Here is a 17,648-nt window from a genome sequence, read left to right as displayed (position 1 = left end):
TATATCATATTTTTGATATATAATGTTCAAAGGGTGAAAATTACACTACCCAAGGCATTTAAACATTGAGAAGAAATGAAGATCCTAATAAGAGAAAGTCTGAAGCCAGGTGTGATGGCGCAGGCCTGTAATCTCAGCAGCTTGGGAGGCTGAGAAAGGAGGATCAAGAGTTCAAAGCCAGCCTCGGCAACAGAGAGGCGCTAAGCAACTCAGTGAGACCCTGTCTCTAAGTAAAATACAAAATAGGGATGGGGATGTGGCTCAGCGGTCAAGGGCCCCTAGTTCAATCTTGGGGACTGCCCCCCCCAAAAAATAAGGAGGAAGTCTGAGGTGCCAAGGAGGCTCATGATACATACTCTTGCCCAGAAAAAAAAAAGGCAAAGATGGGGAATCAAGTTTGTTACAGTAGACTGTTGTCTTGCCAGTAAATTTTAATTAAGTTGTTTTGTAGGCCGCTTTGATAAATTTTTTATTTGGGCCCAGAACACAATGTGAGATGAGAAACTACATAGCTCACTCTACAAAGTGAAGCAATTGTGTCAGGGGAAAGAAAAGGCATAATGACCCCAGGATCTGACAAGGGAAATGAGATCTGTGCAGGGAGAGCGTGATGGGCAGGAACAGCATGTCCATCAACGAGACCATACAGAAAAGGCGACTGTAGAGGAGGCCGTCTCTGCCCTGCCCCTGTGCCCTTGGCCTACCCTGGAGGTCACTGCATATAGCCATGGGCGCCACTGGCTATCAGTGCCTCTGCCTGAGGGTGATCCCTGTCCCCAGAGCCTGCTCTGCTGGTGCACAGTGTGAGTCCCTTGTGCCTGTGGGTCAGGGCTGCTGGAGCAGCTCTTCTCCAGTCATGGGGGGAAACACCCAGGTCCTCAAGGTCAGGAGGGCAACTTGCGATGGATGCACACACTCCCTGAGGGCTGACAGCATGAGCGAGCCTCTGTTAGCAACAGCAGCAGCCCCCTCCATAGTGGTTTCTTGTTAGCTCTCCGCCTTTCCCTGCTATCCAGTCACTCAGGTACTTTCTAGAGCCACTTTCCAAAGAAACTAGTGGCCCATCCATCCTTGTCTCAGGAAAACCCAAAGATGAACATCAAAGGCATTCCTGCAGCCTCGTAGGTAGTGGCTCTTAAGATCAGGGGTTGATACCTTCCATGGTGGGTGGGATTCTCTAGCCCTTCAAGCCCAAGGTCACATCTGAAGTTCAGTGAAGCCTGCGAAACCATGGCCCCCTTTTATTATGCTTGGGGAAATTAAGTCAAAGAGGCTAATGATCTCCAGATTTCTGCATAAAGGAGAGAAGAAGCAGCAGGAGGTACTGGCACAGGAAGGCAAAAGAGAATTCAGAGGCAGCAAGAGGCCGAGGGAGTGATGCCTGAAAGAAATACAAGTCTCCAGGGTACCCAGAGACATGAAGGAGGTTGGCACCAGGTTGGGGTTTCTCCTCATGTGTGCAAAGGTTGCTCAAGAATACATTTTAATATTAAGTCAAGTGGTGACCAATTAGGATGGAGGATTTGGGAACAGGAGGTAGCTGACCTGTGGGCTTCACACCTATCTGTCCTTTGGAGTTCCCTCCCTGGGGTGGGAAGAAGGAAGTCAGACCCAGATGCAAATCCGCATTATGGAAGTTGAGATGTGATGGGAGTGAAAGAGATGGTGTGAGTTCAAGGAGGGTATGACTCTCTAAAGCGGGGAGGAGTGGACAGGGGTTAGGGTGCGTTGACATTCAATCTGTGTTCTGGAGGCCTGAGTGATGAGCACATGAGGAACTGTGGAGTCCAGGGTCACCTAGGTGTGACCCCAATTACATACTTCGTAGGTCTACACAGTAAATAAAAACATTAAGCTATGTAATGGGATTGTTTGGGATAATTATTTGTTGGGATCTTAAATGACCACAAAGATAAAGTAGTTCTGATATATGAATATTTAATTTCTTGAATATTGGTGTCAAAGACATAGTAGGATTGCTAAACTGAAGTGATTCACATTGAATTGACAGGCAGCAAGCCAGTCAGCCATCTTTTTTTTTCCTATTTATTTTGGGAAAATTACAGCGGTGTCTCCAGAATAGATTGTCTTGCTTTGTATCTCTGTAATTCCAGTAGTTCCGTCTCCAGAGACAGCTTATACATTTCCAGGGCCACTTTCACATCCTCTGGGCTCGGGAGACGCTGCATAAGTTTTCTGCCAGAAAGTACTTGCTCGCAGCCTTCAGGGACCTCCTGAAAGAGACAGAGATGGTGGCCGTGGTAAAGAATCATCTCACCAAACCATGAGGAGGTACATCCTGATGGTCAGAACCAAGACCAATCCCAGACTGGTGGTAGAGCAGGGAAAACCAGAAATCGTGTTGGGGCCCACCAAAGTCTTCCCAGAAAACACAGGTACATTCTGAGATTGCTGCCCAGACAAAAGGGGCAGAAGCTATTTCTGCTGATCATGCAGAGGGAGAACAATAGTATATTGTGTGGTCTCTAGAAAGTCCATAGGAATGGAGTCAGTACTCTTGGGTCCATGAGCCCTGCTCTCTATGGGGTTTAGTGTTTCCCACTCTCAAGGACTGGAAAACTTACCATTCCTAAATGTGCTTCAAGGAAAAAACAAAGAACTTTTTGAATGACTCAGAAAGGAATCCTGAAAAGCCAGATATTAGCATTACTGGCTGGGAGAGAGCTTGGCGGGAACCACCATTTCTATAGTTTGACAGCACAGAATTTCCTTGAATTGTGCCACTTACCCACTCACACTCAGGCACCTCTGGGTGCCAGGTTCTGTTTTGTGAGCAGGTGATCCTTTGGCTACCCACCACTCGAAAGCCAGAGTCACACTGGATGGTGACACTTTCCATTTCAAGAAACTGATTCTTATCCACAGACAGCTTCCCATTTTCAATCTCTGGTTTCAAACAGAGAGCTATAATGGAAACACATTTTTAGGCAATCTGTAAATCTAAGAAAAAAGATATAATAATAACAATGGTAGACAATAATAAGAATGAACTTTGTTTAGGTGCTAATTGTTCTTTTTTTCCATTTTTGTAACAATGATATTATTGTTATTAAGCATAGCTACCTATCAGATTCACGTTAAGTACCTTATGTGACTGTCTCATTTAGGTCTCACAATAACCCTATGAAATGAGTATTGTTATATTTCCATTTTTATCTAGGATAAAGTTGAGATACAGAGAGGGTAAGAAACTTGCCCTAGGTCATAGAGATTTTTAATAAAGGGATGGAAGGTAAATAAATGTATTTGACCCCAGGTTCTTAACTATCAAAGTAGCTCTCCCTCACAGCCTATGTTTCAAATTTCCCCTCTTGCTTCTTATTCCATGTGCAATGGAGACAATGCTGGCCAATAAGTGATGCCTGCAAAAGTCAGACTTCATCGTGACTCCTTCTGACCCCCAATAAGCTGTGAACCAGAAGTCCCTCTCTCACATACACACCTGCATCATAGCAGGTGGTATCCTGTATATAACTCTGATGGAAATATCTATCGCTTTATGAAATTTGGAATTATTCCAGGAGAGCCTACAATCATGTTTGAACAAGTTTCCTTGAAGATTCTTCTCAGGACCACAGGTACACTCGCATAAAAAGTGATGCTTCTGAAATCAGGAAATATATAAGAGAAACCAAGAGCAAGAGCCATCTGGAGGCTCAACTTTGTGACTTGGAGAAAAAAGTGGAGGGGAGGCATATTTGTGTAGGTTCTTTGTGCTTTGTGCATGGTGTACCGTATGCATATATTATTTTAAATAAATCAAATCAAATCAAATGTTTTCATAGCTGCCTTTCATAGGAAGGACTTTCATCTTGATTGTCTCACGACAGCTCCACCAGCATCTGTCATGGGCTGAGGAGACAGCTGAGTTACCTTTACACTGAGGGGCTTCAGGTGACCACTGAGAAGAACTGCAGGAGAGTTTTGCTGGTCCAACCAGTCGATATCCTTTATCACATTCATATGCAATCTCATATTTGAAGAAATTGTATGAAATAACTCGTTTGTGACGTCCGTGGGCAATGCTAGGTGGAAAATTGCAACCTGATGATGAGACATGAAAGTGAGAGAGTGTGAATTTCTAGAATGTGCAAAACAGCACATCCCAGGGTTTGTGTAATTCCTAGAAGGCTTCACTTTGTCCTTCCAACTTCCCCACCTATAAGATCACTTGGCCAAACCAGTACACTTGCGCTGCCCTCCTGTAAGCCTCGGGCTGAGGAACCAGCAAGGTTAGAGCTATGACCCCTAAGGCTCCCTTTTGTTCAGTTGGTTGATGTATTTACTCAACTTCACTTTGTTTAGGAACCATTTTTAGCATGAAGGCTGGATTCAGCCCTAAGTCATATCCTACCAGGGGCATGGTTAATCAGTTTCAGGAAAAGGTAAAGGTGCTCATCCATGAGAAACTGTAAAGACGTTAAATCAATCCACAATGCCTGAGACCTGGTTGCCCAATCAAAGCTGACCATGCACCTCCACCAAGAAGATACTGGCTTTTAAAGGACAGCTCATAAGAGGAATAAAAATGGCAACCTGAACATTGGAATAATAAAGAAGACAAGGTGCAGAGCACCTCTCTGAAAGGGACCACTGTCAGGAGCCACAAACACTGCATGAAGAAAGCTAAGAAAACACAGGAGTAGGAATGTCCGGTGAATTACTTTGCAAGATTCCCTCTTAGAGTTGACACCAAGTAATGATTATTTCAGAAGTATAAATTTAGTAGAAACAAAAATTTAAAAACATTTTCCAGCACATTAATATTTAGAAAAAGATTTTCTGGACTTTCTCATAGATACTTCAACCTTAAAGATCACTATTTTTATAGGTGTCTTTTTCCTAGGTTAATTGATTCATCTAGCCGTTGGTCCCAAGTATGTCATCAAATTCCCAAATCTCTACCTGTGCTCGTATCTTCTCTCCTACCTAGATGCCGTTCTTTCTTTATCTGCCCCTCAAGGCCCATTTGTTCTATGAAGGGTTCTCTAACTTCTCCAGTAAACAGTCATCATTTATTTCTCTGAGCTTCTACAGCAGTTATTAGAAAGAGATTACATATTGTATCCAACTACTTATTACATCTCATATCCAACTACAGGGAGAACAGGGAATATGTGTCCAGTCTCTGTATATCTTTGTTCTTGACATTGAAGGTCCAAAATAAGTGCTCACCTATGTACCAGTCTCAGGTTTACAAATGGAATTTCCTAAACATCAAATGAAACACATCCAACAGGAAAAGCCTTTTTTTTCTGAATTAATACAAAAAACATTCTGTAATTCATCCATATAAGTCTGTTCAGCAGTCAACAACTCATACGCTTGCCATAATGTAAGAAAATAAGTAATGACCACATGAATAGTAAAAACCACAATACAGGTCAGTTTACAATCCTGACCAAAGACAAGGGTGGCTAGCAAGAAAAGTGGAAGGAAGGAAGGAAGGAAGGAAGGAAGGAAGGAAGGAAGGAAGGAAGGAAGGAAGGAAGGAGAGAGAGAGAAATAATGCACAAAGGGAGAAAAGGATAAGATAACATTTCCTAGAGGAGTCTGGAAGTATATTCTGAGGTTTAGATAAAATTGCTTAAATGGGTGAGATATAGCAGGCATTCATGCCAAGGTAGTAGCCTGAGCAAAGGCTTAGAGGCCATAGAAAGTTGGTATTGGTGCAAGAAAAGGAAGCAAGCTCAGAAACCAGATGGACACTGATTTGGGGATAACTTACACTGGTTCGGGTTAAGGGCTGTGGACCAGGATAAGGTGGCACATTGAGGGAGTGGAAGGGTGAAGGATAAATGCAGAGAAACCTGAAGCAATCACGCCACTCTGTGACCTGTTGGATATTCTGCCTTCCCTGGCTTAGAAAGGAAGAGGAGTGCTGGAAGGTCAATGGGGTTGTTGCTCAGAGAAGACCATGAGGGTTAGACTGGATAAGGGCTTTGGAAGAATAGCAGATTCAGCCGTCTGAATTCCCAAGACAGCAGAATCATCCAGGGTAAAGGAATTATTTTACCTAACCTCAATTTTCCCTTAAAACAAAATTTATTTGGTTGTAAAAATCTTTCAAACTAAAATACTCTTATGCCACCCTTAGGAAAATAGCTCTGAAGTCACTCTGTGATATTAGAAAAGTTCAAAGTCTGGACAACATAGAATCATCCTGGGGCCCTAGAAATCCTGACAAATTGTCTCTATGACAACGAGACACAAAGAGACTCCAAAGGCTTGGCATTTAATTTTTGCATCATCAGAATTGGAAAATACCCTCTATTACTTGAATATGAATGGTAGTCTCCATAGGAACCAACACAGCTATTGATGCAATGTTTTCTTCTCTGTTGGGTGAGTTTGAAATCCAATATAAAATGATCTACTTTAAATGCTGTGATAGATAGCATTAGGGGTATGTATGTAAATATTTTTAATATGCTTAGTAATTTTTCTCTTAAAAAGAAATATCAGAAAAATAAGAAATACTACTTTTTCTTATCATACTTCTGTTTATAAATGAAAACAATTACATGTATTTATAACCAGTTCTATCCTAGTGGGACCTGTAGGTCCTCATAAACCCTTTCAGTATTTATCAGTTAGGGACAATTCTTCTCTAAATTATAACTCAATACCCCACACTTAAACAATATAATCAGTTTATGCAATGCCTTGTAATTTTACTCTAGCAAATGAACTCATTTTTCATAATAACTTAAAATTTTACTTTCTCAATGATGAATATGTTCTGCACAATTCTTAATGTAAAAGAAGTAGAGCCTACAGAAAAATTAACTTCTATATGTATGAGTATTCACTTAAATATCATACATTTACATAAAAATTAATTTTTTTCTGCTAGATCATTTCCTCAAGGATTTGTAAGCTTTTCAAGTAATTATAGCCAATATTGAAAGGAATAAAACTATTTAAATGCATTTCTTGATAATGTATTCATTGTATTTATCCAAAATTGTACTGATTTAGAGCCATTGGGTTAATTCTTAATCAGAATTCTCTAGATGTTGATTTAAACTATCTGCTCTTTCTCATTGTTCTGTACTCACCACACAGGACAGGTGGGCACCACAATAGAGACAGGACCCCAAGGAGCCATAGTGCTGAAAAAATTCTCTGGAATTTAGAGGGCATTATACAGAAACTCAGAGACAGAGCACCGGGGCTCAGCGTTCTCAGATGCCCTGAATCAGGCTAAAGTTGAAGCTGTAAACCACTAGCACATTGGCGCCTGAGTCAAGGAACTAAGTCCTGGCAAGGTCACAATAGTGAGTCACGGAAGAGGAGGGGCAGAATTGAGAAGACCAGGTACAAGACGGAACCCGATCCAAGCCATCCAATAAACCTGAGGGAGAATAATGTGAATCCGACATGAGGGCTCTCTGGGATTATGTGGCAATTTATACTCACACCCCCAAGATTTTCTCCCCTGGCAATATGAGCACTCATTGAGTTGTTATTTCTACATGTACCTCATTTCTCTCCAGGTAGTCAAGGCAGGGTGTGTGAGGCAGGTTCCACAGAGAGGAGGCTGAGATGCTGAGGGAGACAGTTCTGCACCATTTCCTAGAGGTGTCAGCTCTTCAGTTGTGTGTGAATTCCCAGTAGGAAAATGGGATAGGAAAAGGTTCATAGCTAAGTGTGGCCCCTAAACATTTCACAGCCTAATTAGATTAGAGAATGCATACAAATTTAAAATTATGAAAAGGCAAAAGTTCAGTAAAAACAATTATTCTCTCAATATGTATGTGTTTCCTGAAGTATTTATTGCACCAATAATGGGGCCACACTAGTTGGAAGGTAAAGGGAAATTTCTGAGAGTCAGATAAAGCATGCATGGAAAAGTAAGAGGTAGAGTATGGGGCATAATTAATGGAGAAAGTTTCATGACAAATTTAAGAAATTTTCAGTAGTGCTGGGTCAGAGGGAAGAACCTTCCATACCAGACTTATTCTTCTGGTAAAAGCATGAAGAGAGTTGTAGAAGACATATTTGTTAACCCCAAGTCTTAGTTCATTAATAACAATTTGTGTTAAAGCTGGTCTACTAAAGAGCTGGGTCTTATGCCCAGATTATTTTAGTCGCCATGAAGCAGGAGAGGGAGTTATCAACCTGCACTTCATGTTTTGCTCTTTGAACATGCTATAGATATTGGTTACTTGGAAATACACAGATGTTTATCCTGAGATGATGGTGAACACTAGAAAATGTCGGACAATGACCTTGACACCAAGTTGACCTGTCATGAGTGCAAAAGGGATATAACAACCAAATGCTTAGCTCTCAGAAATAAAGAGGAACATTCCCCATAAGTAAATGACTGGACTCCTCAGGAATATTGGTGACCATGCAAATAAATTTCAAACTGTCTAGAGAGAAAGAAAAGCAATTAAACACATCATGTGGTCCCTTCATTTTATAAGGAAGAACTAAAATAAATAAGAGTATGTCAGAGAAAAAATGACATTTAAATAATTGTACAGAAAATCATTTTAAAAACACAGCTTTTGCTTATTAATCATGTTCTAAATTTACTAAATTATTGCACTTAATTTCTTAAAACAAAATTATAGCATCGGAATTATTAGTCACATTTTACAGATGAGGAAACTAATTCAGAATGACTAAGTACACTTCCTAATATCTTTTTCATCAATGGCTAGCTAGGTCAGATTCTAAGTCTGGATCAAGTCCTAAATTCTTTCCATTATGAAAAACTGGTTTTCACTGAATCAGACTACAAAGGTTTCTTTTATGTGACCCTGAGCCTGTCACTTTGAGAGTATCTTCCTAGGAACATTCTGCTTCTAGTATGATGGGAAAGACTGTAGACTGTCTGCTCTATCAGGAAACCCAAACCACAAAACATCTATCAGGAACCGTGTGGCTTAACCAGCAGTCCCAATAACTCAGGCCCTAGTATCCCCATAAATTAAAGAGGGGTTTGAGACTACAGTGATCGTTGTGACATATTTACTTTAGAAATTCCTGCTCTGATACTTGAGTTGGAAACCTCCACAAAAAGAAATAATAATAATAGGTTTTGTTTTTTTTTCTTAAAGTGCAGAAGGACAGGAATGGGGTTAAGATCTTGAGGGATGAAATGCTCTTCCAATAGCCCAACTCACCATAAAGGACCATATCAGGACTCATCTAAGTGAGCAAAAGATATCAATGGAAAAGGTGCTGCTATTTGCTCTAGTATGCCATAAAGCAGCTCTTGAAATGACTTGAATTCAAGAAATTTATCTGAGAGGTAATCCCGGAATGCACCATTAAAAGAAAAGGGGTGAAAAAATGGAAGAGCAGAAAAATGAATGTGGTTTGGTAAGTTGCCTTTGCAGGAACTTATTGCTCAGGTAACCTCAGGCAGATAGTGTAAAAATGCCACTGAGATATCCTTCCTGCTGGAAAAAAGAGCAGGTATTTTAATCTGCCCAAATCCATTATGGCATCACATCCAAGGAGGCTGGTCAATCAGCTGATATCATGGCAGAGAGTGATTTGCCTTTGTAGAAGGAGGTTTTAGTCTGGATTTGGACTTACATCCTTGAGGCCAGGCTTCTTCCAGACATGCCATCTGTGAGCTTACAAATGCCTGTTCCCTGTCGTGGTAGAACATACAGCATTGCCTTTGATCAAGAAATTCACTTGACAAAAGCAAAAAGAAAGTCAATAGACAGGTGTTCAGGATCTTCACTGGTCTTACCTGCTATCCCATACCAAGGAAGGAACTGACCTTAGAAGAGAGTGGGATGGCCTATTGAATGACCAGGCAACGGAGAAAGGATACCATGTGGACTGGAGTTTCAACCTATATAGACACTATATCTTCTAAAATAGTACCTGGTAGTAGGAGATCCCTGAATTGGCCCAACTAGGGAGAACAAGGGCAGATGTCACATAAAGATGGAGATGGCTGTGGAGCCCTGGGGACTCTAGTCCACAGTTTGTGGAGTTTTCCAACTCAGGTATCAGACCTGCTAGTGAGTCAGCCCATCTCTAGAAGATTCCAGTCCCCAGTTTTGATAACACTGCAGATGATGCTGAGTAGAGCAAATTCATCACCCACCAGATGCTGCTCAAGTTTCATTTATGAACAAAGTAATAGTGTTACTATTTTAAGTCGTAGTTTTGGGATTTACTATATAGCAACAAATAACATTAAAGCATTCTCTCCATGACCTGAAAAATGTTTTTGATCAATAGATGCAGAAGAAGCATTTGATAAATCTCAACACACGTTCATGAGAAAAGAAAAATCCTTTGAAAATTATAAATGGAAGGGAACTTCTGCAATCTTATTAAGAGTTTCTACAAAGTACCTATAATAGACATCCTACATAAAGGTAAATGAGTAAAAGATTTCCTCATGAGATCAATAATAAGACAAGGACTACTACAATCACCAATTCTATTTCATATGGAACTGTAGGTTCTATCCATGGAAATAGAGTACCTATTGATAGGGAGAGATAGATAAAGAGACAGACAGATACATAGAAAGAAAGAGAAATGAAGAGCAGAAATGGATTCTTAAGAAAAATAAAAAATGTTATAATAGTAAAAATTGGTAGAAAAAGAGAATATACAACACAACTGTCATATACTATTCAGACGTCCCAGACCTCAAAATTCTAATTCACAAAAAGTACTTGGTTCCACATGTTGGAAATGTGAGGGCAGGAGAAAAGGGAATAAGAAGGGGGAAAAAAATCTCCAAGGAAGCAACAAGGATTGTTTTGGTTGGAGATCAGTATCTTTCCTGCTTCCCTTCTCATCCAGTAGGTGGGGTCCTCTGTTGTTAGCTGGTATCTCTGCCCTCACGATGGTGAAGGTAACCAGGATGTCACTGTGCCAGGTTGGTGGCTGCTGGGGAGAAGGGGGAGTTAGAAACTGGGTACCTGGCCAGCTGGAGTTCCAAACTGGGAGTGGCCCCCACCAAAGATGGTGATGAAAGTGGCCCCAAATGTAGGTGGCTGCTTTCAGCCATGGGGTGTCCTGTCAAGTGGTGGGGAGCTGGGTGATGGCATTGGACATGGACAATGTGTTCAGAGAGAGCTCTGTGGCATGCAGTGTGTGGTTTCGGCTGTCTTCAGAGCCTGTGTGAGGTTCCCAGGTGCAGGCGTGCTACCGCGCATAGGGGACTATCTCTGTTGCTGCAGAGTCCAAGATGGCAGCCACCAGGGGAGCCCCACATTGGTAGATGGGGGTCCACGTGGGAGTGGCGGCCAGGGTTCCTGTGCATGGGTAGCTGCTGGGTGTCCTGCATGGGAGCAGCAACCGGGATTTCTGCTCAGGTGGGTGGCCAGAAGTTCGGCAGGTGCTAATGGTCTCGCTTGGGCTCCTAAGTAGTCCTGTGTGGGCCAGTAGTTGGGAGACTTAGTCTCACACAGAGGCCTGGAGCCCTGCATGGGCACGGTGGCCATGATTCCTGCACAGGAGCAGGAATATCACTTGCAGAGAAACAATATTCTCACTGCTTAAGTCCCAGGTCTTGAAGTGACACAGAACGCTGCCTTCCACTGGCCCGCCATCTTTGGCATTGTGACATTTGTATAGCTAACCAAATTCATCAAGGATTGACAATGCAGAATCAAGTAACAAAACCCCAATATATGTCCTCAATTGACTTATGACAAAGTGACTCCACAGAGCAATGACAATGGAAGGCCAAATCAATTGCATATTTGTATGGAAGAAATGAATCTTGGTCCTTTGCTTCATACCATAGTAATTCCAGGTGGACCATAGACTGAAATGCAAAAGTGAAATTATGAAATAATCCTAAAAGAAAACATGGGTAAATGTATGTGTTACATTTGAGTAAGTATAGATTTCTTTAATAGAACCCACCAGAAAGTATTAATCAAAGGGGAAATACTTGGCATTTTGTACAACATTAAAACTGGGAATTTGTGTTTATAAAACACACATTATAAAAGTCGTATTGAAGTTAAAAGGCATGCTATAGAATTGTTAAAGGAATTTACAATGCACATCTCACAAAGGAATTTAATCTAGACTGTATTAAAATTATGACAACTGAATTTGAGCGAGACAGATGCTGCACAAGAAAAATGTAAAAGATTGGAACTAGAAATTCACAGCAAAGAAATCTCTAAACAGTCAACGAATCTATGAAATATCATTCAACCTCACTTGTCATGGTGGAAGAACAAATTTAAAATACTGTTTGAAAACACTTCAATCCTTTCTAAGGAAGGAAAAGCATGAACAACAGCAAGTGTTGTATAGAATGCTCACTTTCTGCTTGTGTCGCCACACTCGACTGAATCAGTCAGAGTCACTCCAGGAGAATTGGGCTAGCGAGGAAAACCTACACAGACACAGAAAATACCTTTTTGGAGTGCAGTGATGGCTCCTCTGCCTCAGCTCCCAAAAGGGAGGCGAGAGAGAGAGAGAGAGAGAGCACACTCCGAACCCTGGTTTTTACTGGGTAGAGCTGTTCAATAGAACATTCCATCCAAATAGGACAAAGGGTCGGTTTTGGAGGGTGGAGTCTTGCTTGGTGATGTCTTGTGGTTAGCAGTTTGACTGACATCTTGGAAAGTCACACCCATTTCAGGTGCTGTGTGGGGATCCTAGGCTGAGCGAGCAAAAAGGATACATATGTCGCACAGCCCAGTCAGAGCAGCAAGGTCAGTCCGGTCCCCTCTTGTGCTCAAATGCATATAGTTCACACACACAGCCCATGGATGGCTCGCGACATGCATGTGTGAGTGCAGTTTCCTGGAACCACTTTGCAATGTGCTGAAGACATACGAACACCACACACCTTATGACCCAGCCAGTTCATCCTTTATGTATGTAAATATATATGTTCAACAAAAGACATGTACAAAAATTTTCATAGAAGCACTATTAATAATATCCAAAACAACCCCCCAAATAACCCAAATGTCTATCACAATATTATAAGCAAGTAAATAGTGGCATATTCCAGATTGGAATGTTATATAAATAGAAATGGAGTGACTGCCTTTGAGTACATGCAATATGGATAAGTCTCACAAATATAAGATTTAGAAAAAAGATATGAGTGAAAGGATGCATAATGTATGATTCCTTTTATATAAAGTGCAATAACATGTAAAACTGCTACAAGTGAGAATTCAAGTCTTGTCAGGGGTGGAGTAGAGTGACCACAAGGGGGCACCAAGTACCAATGCAATTTCAATGAGGTTCTTTTTCTCTGGTTTTTAATTACAAAGGCGTGTTTACTTTGAAAATCCATTGAATTTTGGGACCTTTTCCCTGAAGGCACAGAGAGGCAGTTCTGGACGGAAGAGTTGTGCAGTAAAAGCACCAGGGGAAGGTGGTAGCTGGAACATTTTGAATTTTCTAGCTTTCATCCTTTCTGAAGGACATAAAGTTAATTACAGGCAATGTAAGCAGCAGATTTGTGAACTGGGTGTGCGATATTTATGTGACATGCTAAGATGACAACACAGGCAAACTGATATTTGATGGATGATTATTTAACCAGCACAGTGAGTTAAGTAGACATTGGAGCCACAGCTGCAAGATAGTCAATAATTACCCATTTTCAGTGATGATAAACAATTGAATTCTCCAAGCCCAGAAACATGGTGCTCAAGGAAGAGTAGAATTGCTGAATGAAGTTTCCGTATAATGATTTAGAGGCAAAAATGACTCCTATGCTTCCTCTTTCTTGGAAAATTTTGATTAGTATTCATCCACTTATTTTTTTCTTGTTCTAATTGTTCAATCTCTAGAGACAGTTTATATATTTCCAGGACTATTTTCATCTACTCTGGGTTTGGAGTTTTTGCATGAATTTTATGTTTATGACCACATGTTCACAGTCTTCTGAAAACTTCCTAAAGGTGACTTAAAGAAAGGAGTAGGGAGCCAGGCGCAGTGGCACAAGCCTATAATCCCGGTGACTTGGTAGGCTGAGGCAGGATGGTCACAAGTTCAAAGCCAGCCTAAGCAAAAGTGAGGCATTAAGCAACTCAGTGAGACCCTGTCTCTAAATAAAATACAAAATAGGGCTGGGGATATGGCTCAGCGGTCAAGTGCCCCTGAGTTCAATCACTGGTACCAAAAACAACAACAACAACAAAACCAAACAAAATCCCCAAAAACCTGGAGGAGGGGGTGCATTCTGAGAGGAATAATGGGCAAAAGTGAGATTGACCTGAGGATTGGTCTATGAAAAGGAATTGGGAGAGACTTTTCCTCTAGCAGGTGTTCACAGTCAGGCCAAACATTATGTCTTGGAATATGGCATCTCAGTGTTTGAATAGTAAGATTTTTAGACCAAGGACTATGTTTTCCTCTTTCACATGCCTTCTCATTGTCCCCAGAGGTCAATGAATATAGCAAGTGATCACCAAAAAATTAATGACTATATCAAAAGTAATAAAAAAGTCAAAGAAGATTATATCCATCATTCCCTGAATAAATGATAATATGTCAAAAAAATAGATGAATAGAACGGAATTTCATTATTCTCTGATTGCCCACATCTGCCTACGCAGAATCCAGATGTCTATGTCATGCCATTTAACTTGCCTTGGTCAAAACATTTGTTTTATTAATAAAAAGCATTATGTAAGATTAATTGCTCAGGAGTCTGAGACTAAAAGAAGCCATTTTATTTACATTTTTTGGACGTTTGGGGTTTGAATAGATCGCGTACTCAAAAATGAAGATTTTTTTTTCAAAAGCACCACATTGTGCCAAACTCTTGGGAAATAAAAATTTAATTTGACTTCCTTAGCAAGAATTAAAGTACTAAATTCCTTTTTAGAGGCCCCAGCAGATTATCCCCACCTGCCCTACATTCTGCATACCCACACAAGTACTGAGCATTCTTGATGGTCAGACTGGCAGGTAATATACAGTTATTCCAAGTCACGATTGCTTTGAGGTTGAATTGTTGGTAGATTGCTGGAGAGGAAACTCTTAAAGAGAAATATCAAGAACATCTATGAAGCGCCTATTTGTGGGATTATAGCAAATTTCCCTAAACTCCAGGTCATACATATGCCCCATGGTGTACATGAAGGGTATCTTTTAGGCATCTGTGAAAGTAGTTGTGCAATGAACTCATTGTGCTGTGACTGACTGGTGACTATCTGGCTTGTCACCCCACTACTCACCAAGAACAGAATCCAGCAGAGCAGCAACCAAGGTCATTTAGAAGAGAGTTGGGCCAGAGAACTTCCATAGCCCAGGGATGGGCCAGGCTGCCACTTTCCCTTTCTTGTGGAGAGCAGAGCTTTGGCGAAGCCCCCTTGGAGCTCCTGGGGGAGTGTGGGATCTGATGTCTATTCAATGTTTTTCTGTGAAAAGAACTCAGCTTAGTAGCACAATTCACAATAGCTAAACTGTGGAGCCAACCTAGAGGCCCTTCAGTGGATGAATGGATTAAAAAATGTGGCATATATACACAATGGAATTTTACTCAGCAATAAAAGAGAATGAAATCATGGAATTTGCATGTAAACGGATGGCGCTGGAGAAGATAATGTTAAGTGAAGTTAGCCAATCCCCAAAAAACAAATGCTGAATGTTTTCTCTGATATAAGGAGGCTGACTCATAGTGGGGTAGGGAGGGGGAGCATGGGAGGACTAGATGAATTCTAGATAAGGAAGAGGGGTGGGATGGAAAGGGAGGGGGCAAGGGATTAGCAAGTGTGGGAGACCAACCTTGCATGTGACTGGGTCACACTCCCAGGCTGGGTGCTGAGGCACCCAGTCACAGAAATGTGGCAGAGTTTTCCCCACACTTCTTGGGTTTGAGAGTTGATGTCTTGTGCATGGGTGTGTCTTGCTACAGCCCCATGGGTGAAGCTGTGCTCACCTGTCCCTTTGTAATATAACCCCTTGCCCTGTTTAGGGTAGAATCTTCCATGGAAATATGTGTATATATACATAAATATATGTATACACACACACACACACACACATGCACAACACGATGTAATATACTATTCATCCCCTTCTCTTACTGCGCCATTGGGTGTGACCTACCTAGATGTCTGTTTTTACCTTATAGGATTATAGTGCCCCTGTAGTGATCCAATACCTCTCCTTTGAGGTATAGAACAATGTTATCAGATCCCAATATAAACAGTATACACCCTAGAAACAAATGTTTACTAGTAAGACATTTATAGTTTGGTCACAATGTACAGAAATGGTAAACTCAATTATTATCTGCAATATATACAGTGGGTTTATAAAAGGGTTTACAATTTCTGACAGTAGACAAAGAACTGGGGGTGAGGAGTAGGATGATATGCTGAGGAGGCAGGAGGTGAGGATATGAGTTGTTATATCTTAGGTAGTGTGAAAGAGAAATCTAAAGAGGAAGATTAGTAGCAGGAGAAGGGAGAGGGAGTAATTTTGGGTAGACAAGTAAGTGGGAAGACAGTAGAGTACATAAAAAAACACACATATATATTGAGAAAAATAAAAAAATGTTAAAATAGTAGAAATTGGTGGGATAAAAGAAGAAAAAAAAAAAAAATATATATATATATATATATATATATATATTACCACACAACACAGCTGTAATATACTATTCCGACATCCCAGTCCTTAAAAACCTAATTCTTGCAAAGTACTTGGTTTCACATATGTTGTGGATGTGATGGTGCGAAAATAGAGAGGGAGAGGAGGAAAAAAATATCTTGAAGGAAGAAACAGGATTGTTTTGGTTGGAGATCAGTATCTTTCCTGCTTCCCTTCTCATCCAATAGGTGGGGTTGTCTGTTGTTAGCTGGTATCTTTGAAGCCAGAATTAGACAGGCAGTCATAGTAGATAGGTAAATCAAAGCAGGTCAGGTCAAGGAGGCCAATTTTAAGTGAGTCTGGGAAGTTGGAGACTGAGGATCTTATCAAGAACCTGCCCCAACCTGTAGCCAAGGTAACCTGTCCCAAGAATTTCCCTGCCCTACAGGGAGCTATAAGATTGTTACTGTGCCCATGTCTACTCCATCCTGCCCTTCCCCCTTCAGCCCACCTATTTCCCACCTTTTGGCCATCCCACTGAGCCTTCCTGGGCCTAGTCACCTTCTCACGAAGGAGAAAGATATGGGGAAAGGCAGGAGAACAAAGGAAGCCTAGGACATATAAAAAGGGCCGAACCCTCGCTTTGTGGGATACCAGGATACCAGCTATGGCCCCTTCTCCTTTCTTCATAGGGAGAAGTCTGTGTTACCCCCTTTTAAATAAACCCTGCTTCATATGCTTGCCTCGGTGTGCTTCTCTAATGTTCAAACTTCAACATGTGGGGAAGCAGGGCTCATCACCAATAACCAGCAATATCATCTTCAGCCTCTGGGTGGTGAAGTTAACCAGGGTGTCACTGTGCCAGGGTATGGGGGGAATGGGGGAATGGGAGAGTTAGAAACTGGGTACCTGGCCAGCCGGAGTTCTAAACTGGGAGTTACCCCCACCGAAGATGGTGATGAAGGTGGCCCCAGATGGAGGCGGCAGCTTTCAGCGATGGGGTGTTGGGTCGGGTGGGGGGAGCTGGGTGATGGCATTGGACATGGACAATGTGTTCAGAGAGAGCTCTGTGGCATGCAGTGTGTGGTTTCAGCTGTCTTCAG

At 41.4% G+C, this 17,648-nt stretch overlaps 1 protein-coding gene across 1 annotated transcript; it reads right to left on the bottom strand.

The window, feature by feature from the left end:
• Positions 1 to 1,921: 1,921 nt before the first annotated feature.
• LOC124097611 (apolipoprotein R) lies at positions 1,922 to 7,281 on the bottom strand. The gene is made up of 4 exons (XM_046452100.2): positions 7,083 to 7,281; positions 3,895 to 4,065; positions 2,750 to 2,925; positions 1,922 to 2,234 (listed from the first exon to the last, which is right to left on the bottom strand). Exons 1-4 carry the CDS (start codon positions 7,165 to 7,167, stop codon positions 2,061 to 2,063), a joined length of 606 nt encoding a protein of 201 aa, XP_046308056.1. The 5' UTR covers positions 7,168 to 7,281; the 3' UTR covers positions 1,922 to 2,060.
• Between the last annotated feature and the right edge of the window lie 10,367 nt (positions 7,282 to 17,648).

Source organism: Marmota monax, unplaced genomic scaffold (genome assembly GCF_021218885.2).
Source record: "Marmota monax isolate L192 unplaced genomic scaffold, Marmota_monax_Labrador192_F-V1.1 WCK01_AAM20220418_F8-fsc00105, whole genome shotgun sequence".
Classification (NCBI taxonomy): domain Eukaryota; kingdom Metazoa; phylum Chordata; class Mammalia; order Rodentia; family Sciuridae; genus Marmota; species Marmota monax.
This window is presented reverse-complemented; position numbering and strand designations above follow the sequence as displayed.

Excerpts from the sequence above, each read along its gene's own strand:
- LOC124097611 (XM_046452100.2), bottom strand. The coding sequence starts at position 7,167 with ATGCCCTCTAAATTCCAGAGAATTTTTTCAGCACTATGGCTCCTTGGG. Across the intron at positions 2,926-3,894 it reads TGAAGCCCCTCAGTGTAAAG|CTCTCTGTTTGAAACCAGAG; the intron begins GTAACTCAGCTG and ends TTTCCATTATAG. Across the intron at positions 2,235-2,749 it reads AGGTGCCTGAGTGTGAGTGG|GAGGTCCCTGAAGGCTGCGA; the intron begins GTAAGTGGCACA and ends TGTCTCTTTCAG.